This window comes from Ascidiella aspersa, chromosome 4 (assembly GCF_963924565.1).
Source record: "Ascidiella aspersa chromosome 4, kaAscAspe10.2, whole genome shotgun sequence".
Lineage (NCBI taxonomy): Eukaryota > Metazoa > Chordata > Ascidiacea > Phlebobranchia > Ascidiidae > Ascidiella > Ascidiella aspersa.
The window spans coordinates 26,715,040-26,723,944 of record NC_139450.1 but is presented as its reverse complement, the minus strand read 5'-3'; the positions used below and the strand labels follow the sequence as shown (position 1 = coordinate 26,723,944).

The 8,905-nt window shown below is 35.9% G+C and overlaps 1 protein-coding gene across 1 annotated transcript in view; it reads right to left on the bottom strand.

The window, feature by feature from the left end:
* Window positions 1–817: 817 nt before the first annotated feature.
* The window catches only part of LOC146157213 (uncharacterized), a 28,660-nt gene continuing 20,572 nt past the window's right edge, over window positions 818–8,905 (bottom strand). The window contains exons 15-18 of the mRNA XM_083388125.1: window positions 5,835–5,954; window positions 4,309–4,479; window positions 3,294–3,457; window positions 818–1,599 (exon numbers count right to left, since the gene is read on the bottom strand). Coding sequence (XP_083244251.1) covers window positions 1,435–1,599; window positions 3,294–3,457; window positions 4,309–4,479; window positions 5,835–5,954 — 620 coding nt within the window. The 3' untranslated portion in view covers window positions 818–1,434. The remainder of the gene's footprint in view (window positions 1,600–3,293; window positions 3,458–4,308; window positions 4,480–5,834; window positions 5,955–8,905) is intronic.

Here is an 8,905-nt window from a genome sequence, read left to right as displayed (position 1 = left end):
AAGCCAAGTAAAGTTTCTGTCCACCAGAAACGTCCTTCAATTTATTTTACCCAAAAGAGCTAAGTCATTTGTAAACCGTCAAACAAAACTATCTGGCCGCTAAACGACCAGCAAAAAAATGCAAAAACACGATTATAACGAGTTTTAAGGCCGTTTTGCCACCCCCCCAATTTTATAAATATTTTACTCTTAATAATTTGTTTTTTAGCACTTATGAGCAGTACCACACAAGTCGATCACAGGCATGCCACACCTTCAATTGTCAAGCATTTATAAGTTATTATTACGTTTGCTTAACATCAATGTAGTTTTACTACTTTTAGACAGTTTTTGCTATTTGACTGTTTTTTGAGTATTGTGTTAACACTCAGTTAGTTGGTTCTCGAAACGGTTTGCTAACTTTGTTATTTGTGTTCGTTACGGCAGTTAATACAATGACAAAAGCTAAAAAAAATGTTCACATTTTTTGCCCCCCCCCCCCCAAAAAAAAAAAAAAAATTCGGCTGGCTGCGCCACTGCCAAGTGTATTCTGTTATCACTAGCATGGTAAACCTAAAAATCAAAGTAGAAAAATGGTTTAATTTAATGGACCGTATCAGACTGGAATTAAACAGTAGGTTATAAGGAATGGAGTTTTATTTCGCGTTGCAAACAAGTGGGTCCCCGGCCGCCACCATAACACACGAATTGTATTTTGGTCTAACGCAATATGGAACCCTTATTAACTTGAAAAGCACAGTCATAGCATACCACCAATACTACCTGTACTACTTTAACAACAAAATAAACTACGCTCGAAAGTGGTAGAGGATTATGAAAATATTCATTTATCACACATAGCTGCGAATGAAACAACAATTTACAGTGCTAAGGTAAAACGGTAAACTTTGGTTTGGGAGCCTTTAAAAAATGCTTTTTCAGTAAATTTTCTAGCAAAAACAGATTAAACTTTTGTTAAACGGTGGCGCTTTTAGCAAAACAAGAGCAAATCTTTTTTTACTAAAAATTACTGACATATTTAATAACTTGTTATCAATTTTGTTCCTAATGTTTTATCAAAGATGACATAAGTCTTACTCTTAAAAAAACGTGTTACTCTTTAAAAGCGAAAAATTGTACAAAGATTAATTATCTAGAATTCAAGTCGTGTAGGAAAACTACTATTAACTCCGATTAACTTTGATTAAACGATTTTCTATGCCAAAACCACCGTTTTCACTTACAACAATTTGGCAAAATTAGTATCTAAAAATGACAAGATTATTTGAGGAAGAGCAGTTTGAAATGTGATGTTTCGTGAGGAAGAAGAACAGTTTGAAATGTGACGAAGAGTGAAGAAGGCACATTTCGGCATGGATTGCTTCTTTTACGCATCACCGCACACGCGCCAAGCGTTCATTTAGCGTCGATAAACGTCAAAGCGAGGATTGCTCTTCAGTCGTTATCTCCCGATGATGATGACTGGTTATCCCCGAATGCTGACTCAGCATTTTTCTCGCACAGGTCAGCTTCCTGGCGCCCCCTCTTGGTACACGACTGGCAGCAGAAGTCTTTATCTTTCAACTTCTTTTCCAGACTGCGTATTTTAAAATCCTGCGCCTGCGAACAGTAAGGCGGCTTGTGTTAAAAGTGATTAAGGCGGCAAATGACATTTTTCTATCTTCAACCAAACAAGATATCATGTCGTAGTATCGCCCGATACTAGCGTGATATCGGTGCCGATCCGGCACAATTTCTTTTATCGAAATTGTTATTCATTTTAGCAATCCAACGCAGCGATTTTTACTTTGAGTAGGCTAACAACCGAATGTAACTCAAACCCTGATGCTCAAGCAAACTTTATCCTAATAATGAGATAAACACATTTCAACGTTTTAATATTACATTTTTTTTACTCGGCCATAGTTACGATAAGCATACTTTCTTGTAGAACATTTTTTGTAATAAAACATTATTAAATTTCAGACAATCCTAGTTGTGACAACACTACACGAATTTGTTAAGGAGAGATTTAAGCTCGGTTTAATAATTCAAATAAAGACAAAATAGAAACTAAAGTGCGCAAAAAATTATAATTAAAGTGCGTTAAAAAATGATTTGGCTTTGATCCGAAATATAATATTTTCCGAAAGATAAAATATTTTCCTAAAATATAATATTATTTCTGAGTATCGGACGAGTATCGATACTTCAGATTTTATTCGGATGCCGGTATCCTATATTTTGGGCAAAAAATATCGCGTTTCGATAGCAAATGACGTCATTACTAAGCTAAAACAAGCAAAATACAAATAAGTGAAATTTCAAAAGGCTTTTTTTTTTCAGGTTATTTTTTCTAGGTTATTAGGTTAAATTTACTTAGCGATAAAAAGTTTAGTTACCTTCCTTAATATTTGTTTTCAAATGTAAATTTCAAGGTAAAATTCATTTCTTGGGTACACTATGCACGGATCTGTAATGTAGCTTAATAATAAATTGCAAAGCCAAAAAGGTCGAGTAGATCGACAGCATCTTGATTAAGACGTTTCGATACGAACTTGTATCATCTTCAGTTAATGTGTCTTAATTAAGATGCTGTCGATTTACTCGACCTTTTTGGCTCAGCAATTTATTATCAAAAATCATTTCGTTATGTTGAAATACACAAATTAATTTCTTTTTAATTTATTATCTGATCGGCAACGATATCGCCCTGGTATCGGACGAAACCGATATTACCACTTAGTATCGGGTATCGGCCCCGATCTATATTATCGGACATCCCTGGTCACGTCTCAAAAGTCCACTTAAAAGGAAGTTGGCCTAGCAACACAGCAAGTTCTGTTTCCAAACCAAGACATTCAAAAGTTGGTCCAATCAAAAAAAAAAAGTTGCTGGTCTAGAATCCTACCATATTTTTTTACAATAACGAATCTAAGGCGCTGGATCACATTTCGAGATTGCTGTGTGTGAGTTAACGTTTGAGTGGGTCAAGTATTATTATTTTTATATTTATTTTCTCACATTTATTTCTGCCTAGTAATTTCAATTTCGACAACTCTTTTCGTTACTATAACAAAAAGTGGTATAGGCTTTTAGCGCCCTAGAATCTTACCACAGTTATTAAATTAACCAACAATGTTTGGGATAGGGTGCTAGTTTGCGTTTGGGTGTGTGTGAGTCAAGTATTATTATATTAACATTATTTAATACTTTTGCACAACCCAACCTAACCCAACCTAACCCAAACGCAAGCCCGCACCCTAACCAAAATAATGTGCATTGGGCTTCTAGACCAGCGCCAAAAGTCGTACCTCGACCGCTAAAACTAGAGTCTTGAGCAACTTCAGCGTGTGCTTGTCCGTTTGAAGGCGGGAGAACCTGGTTCGCGCCAATTCGGCCACGTGGTCGATGTTGGCGCGTAAAGTGCACTGACCGTCGCCGCTCACGTGACGAAAGCCGCGCGCCTCTTGCAAAGCTGGACGGGAAAAATTAAAATGGTTTTACAAAGTTTGACATATGGCAGAAAATACGTGATAATAAAAATAACATTACAACTTAAGTCTGAAAGGTAAATGTTTTTGCTTTTCTGGTTCAGTTATAAGTACCTAAAATCTTGTACCTTGAAACAAGCCTAATTATTTTTATCTCTATATTTTGCTATTCGTAAATTTCTGTGCTGAAACCAATAGAAATTGCAATTTATTTTCACAAACGTCGGGTTCGACAAAATTTGTAACACTTCAAAATATTTTCCGAGTCCAATTTTGTCGATTGATATAAAGAAAAAACAGGCAGCTAATAGCGCTTACTAATGGATTTAAAATATGTCCTAACTAATTGGATTAAAGAGTGTGCGTGTAAATTATTCTTGAAAAACAAAGCGTGGGCCGTAAAACGGTAATACAAACAAAGTTACAGATTTAATAATTAAAAAAACAATTCTAGAAATAGATGCTTAGTATGTTTGTCACAATAAAATATTTGCGTCAAACACTTATTGTCGACGATAAAAAGTCTAAATAGTTTTTTTCTAAAATTCTTTTGTTCTATAGTTAATATTTTTTATATTAGTTTTGAGTGTATTTCGTTTATTTATTTCACATTTTTAAATGCTTTTATATTTGTTTGCGCCATACTGATGATGCCATTCACTTGACGAAAAGCATAATAATTGATAATAATATAAGTTTGTTGACCTTGTTGGCTGTTTTTCGTTCGAAACGGTGCGTTTCTCAAACTATCTGGTATGGGAATATTTTTTGGCGTGTGGTTGTTGAATGTATTTATGAAAATGTCGACTTACATTTAAATGAAAAAACAACTTACTGTTTCTGCTCAGCTGATATTGCTTGAACTTCATTTTTTCGCTTTCGTCAGTGAACGAACCACCAAGAGTGCTGCCCTCCGCTTGCGCGTTGTCGCTCTTTGCGAAAGTGTGTCGGTACCCCCTCATGTACAAGCGCAGGGGGTGCACGCTGCCCGACGGGTTGTAGACGCCTGCACAAAACGAAAACAATAAAATGTGGATTGTTTTACATTCAATGCGTGACCTTGAAATTATATGCAATAATTTGCAGAACGTTCATCAGTTTATATTTGGTTTTGTTTGGTTGATATTTAACAAAATTAATTCGCTTTGTATCTATGTTTTGTAACCATATATAACGGTAGATTTATTGTTCATACCGGCATATTTATTGAGTGACCTGTATAAATGTAATCAAAATAATTGAACAAGAAACAGCTGATATAATATTTAAACTTTTGTACCCCCAATGCGCATATAAAACATTCATAGGGCAGCTGATAATTGCACGGCCAAGAAAAGTTTACAGCCATTTTGTGCTATTAGCTAACTATCATCAGCAAATATGTGTAACTCACCACAAAATTTTTAAGTCGACATTAGCATGAGTTGTTCAAAAAAAGTAAATACTTGTATAGTGCCAAGGAAATTATCAAATCGGAGCCGATAATTAATTCATGTAAACTCGTAGTATCAATAATTGTTCGATGCTAGGGTAGTATCGGCGCCGATTCGATGAATATTGCATTTTAGAAAAACGAATATTGGATTTCAGCCATGAATTACGATCTAACACAGCGATTTCTAGAATGAAAAGTAAATTCTTCAAAAACTATTAGTTTAACAAACTGAGGTAAATAAATTTATCAAGGCTAAACCAAATTTAGGCTTGGTAACATAAAAAAAAATCCTTTCAACGTTTATCGATTTTGCTTGTTTGAGCACAGATACTTCATATTACATTCCGATGCCTATACCCGCTTATGACGTCATTACTACGGTCAAATAAGCAAACGAAGATCAATTGCAAAGTGCAATGGTAACGATTTTATTGTATTATGCCCAAATTTGTTTTGTGCTCGAAAGCCTTTTTCTATTTTAAAAATAATTTTCGATTTAAAAATTTATTATTATTTATTTTCTTGTAATTTGTCGTTAGAGACAAAAAAAACTCTAATTTAGTTCGCAAAAATGGCTGTAATGAACAAATTAAGCAGGTGTCGGTAGGCGGTACTATTAATTGGCATCGGGTATCGGCCCCGATACGATATGCTGACATCCCTAGTAATGACGTCAAAATCGGATCGTTGTCGGTTTCTAACAAATATCGACATTCCTACTCATTGCGTCTGCAGTGAAACACACCGGACAGTGTAAGATTTTCAAAATAATGTGGCTAAGCCTGTTTTAAAAGCCATGGCCATCTCTAAATTGACCTGATTTTTCTCTAGCAAGAAAATTTCGGCCACCGCGCCGGAAATGAAATTTATACAATCCGTACCGAAAAATCATTAATTAAATCACTACTTAGCTTGTTCTCGCTTACCCGTCTTGAAATAGGGAACCCTGTCGGCGTCGTTACGCCCGCACGGACCTCGCCAGTCCACAACCGTTTTGCCGCCGACCTCCAGCCGAATCCATGCGTCGCTCAGCAGTACGCCAGGGTCTGCGTGTGAAAATCGATCAAATGACAAACGATATAGAGAAGTGGTCCCGACCTTTTTGTTGTCGCCACCCTTTTTCCTGTTTTGAAAAGCCGAAGCGACCCCCCAATTTTGGGTGTATTGCGCATAACAATACACCAGATTTTAATTATATACCACCTGACAAAAAGTTCATATTTTTAGACAACGGTTCGAGGTTCATTTGCGGCATTACGATTTTTTATAGTAAAACAAAATGAATTGTGCACTAAGAGGTACCAATGGAAAATTGACTGGAACAAAAAAAGGAAAAAATTAAGTTAGTTTTGTTAAGTCTAAAACTGAAGTGATGGAAATATAAATAAGAAAAATGTTTTATAGTAGTATTTTTATAATAGTTTTTATATCATTTTATTTTTCACTGAATTGTTTAAGGGGGGGAATGTTGTTGCGAAGAATTTAATTGTGTATAAATGCTGTTCCATTGTTTACTGCGAAACGGGCCTTCGGTTGTCAAACGATTTGTTTCAGACAAGACTAGAGCTATGCGGCCATTTATTGAAAACAAAAGTATAGTGACGTCACTCATGAGTACACGACTAATTCACTGACGCAAATGTCATTAAAACAAACATTTGTTTGCTTATCAAATAGCACACGGCGAACCCCCACATAACCACTGCTATAGAGGGATACGAGAGAGAGATGTATAGAGCAGTGGTTCTCAACCGCCGGTCCGTGGACCGGTGCCGGTCCGCATCAACTTTCCTGCCGGTCCGCCAAATATTTACAATTTTATATCTTAGTTGCAAAATGCAAGATGCTAAAAGCTTGTCCATCAAATGTAGAACTTCGTCAGTTCCGTAATTTGCTACATTGTGACGCAACATAGACTTAATGGTCTACTTCGGACTTTATTGTTTGTCACAATGGCGCAAGTGTTCTAGTAGGCTAGAACTCGTTTTTGTCTTAAGCTTTAAAACCAGTGCTAGGTGAAAAACTTTAATGAACCACGTAAAACACAAATTGCCTATTAAATTGAGGTTTCCATTCTTTGCTTTTGAGTTGAAAACTTTTGTCGTAATTACATTTTGGGTTGATTTTTAACAACCGGTCCGCAGAACTTGTTTTGAAATTTTACCGGTCCGTAAGCCTAAAAAGGTTGAGAACCACTGGTATAGAGTATTGTACAATCGATCGGAAAACTTCGATTGTACAACCGATTGTACAGTTAAATCCGTTAAGACTCGGTATGTTCAAAGTAGAATCCTAAGGCATTCTTGAATAATGGTTTTCGAATCTAAACTAACGAATCCATAATACTATATTTACCTTCTTATTTTGGGAGTGGACTATTCATAAAGTACCCTTTAGTGACAAAACAGCAGTTATTTCGCCAAACTATTTGTTTACGTATCTCACTTTTAATCTTAAAAACAAATTATATGGGCCGAAAATTTATTTTCGGGACATATCTTGTTTTTGCCGTTATTATATGGGCCGAAAATTTATTTTCGGGACATATCTTGTTTTTGCCGTTATTATATGGGCCGAAAATTTATTTTCGGGACATATCTTGTTTTTGCCGTTATTATATGGGCCGAAAATTTATTTTCGGGACATATCTTGTTTTTGCCGTTATTATATGGGCCGAAAATTTATTTTCGGGACATATCTTGTTTTTGCCGTTATTATATGGGCCGAAAATTTATTTTCGGGACATATATTGTTTTTGCCGCTATTCTTTTTTGGTTTCCTATGGTATGTTTCAGACCGAGTTTTGTCCGAAGCTTTATAGAAAAAGTAGACATCGTAGAACCTTCAAATTTTCAGACATGGCGTAGAGTGGTATGTAGGTGCTTTGTATAAGTTTATGAGGCTGCACTCCCAGGGGCCTTTGCTTGGGGGGTAAAAACCTGAAATATTGCGTTTTAGCACTTTGTAGCTAACGACAGCCATCTAGCAGCAGAAAAACTTTCATACAGAATTCGTTCATATTCGCTTGCTTTGTCCAGCTCGCGTCGCGACGAGGCGGCTGCTGGCATCCCTGCTGCGCCCTATTGTCCCGCGCGTGCAACATTTGTGTTGGAAATGGCTTGCCTAGTAAAACTATGCACATGCGACTTGCCTTTCATAAAGAGGCCTCTCTAAGTAAAAAAAACCTATTGCTCTTACAACACAAAATATTTTACCACCGCAAATTTAAATGCGAATCCTACAGGCAGTGTACACATCTCTGTTAGCACATGTTGTAATTGTTGCACCATTCAAACATATCAACACCAGGTCTAAGCAAATATAATTATACAAGGGCCGCAACAACAAAAAGCTTAAGTTTAACGCATTCTTAACGACGACGTTACAAAGCTACGTCATAACATGGCGTCATAAATAAATAAATCTTGCGTTTATTGGATTTAAATTGGCAAAACTTTCAATATAAAACGTGGCTTATTAAGCACATAAACGTGTTTGCATATTGCTCAAAACTACAGATTTAAACTCTGTTTCAACAGTGATTGCTCAGACCAAGGCATGGTAAAAATTTACACAGTAAAAGATGGAAAAAGTATAGCAAACCATAGACGTTAAATCATTTAGAGAAAATGAAAATATTGACTTTTTAAACATGCTAGCTGACCAAAATGTAATAACATGGCCGTAAGCATTATCTACGTAAATTTTTATTGATCAAATGTATGTTTCGATCATTTGCCAAAATCTTCGCCATATTTGAACCCCCTTCGCTTCAAAGCCATAAGTTATTATATTATTATACACAACTTATAATTGTGTGTAGATATGTTGGATTGGAGTAACATACAGAACAGGTGCAAATAGCAAATATTCTCCAAATACGATGTTTCCAATATTCTCCAAATCGTATTTCATCGTATTGTCGCGGTAATACACAAAGAGGTAAGGCCGTGAATAAAGTTTCACCCACCGTACAATTAACGGAGGGAAGCATTTC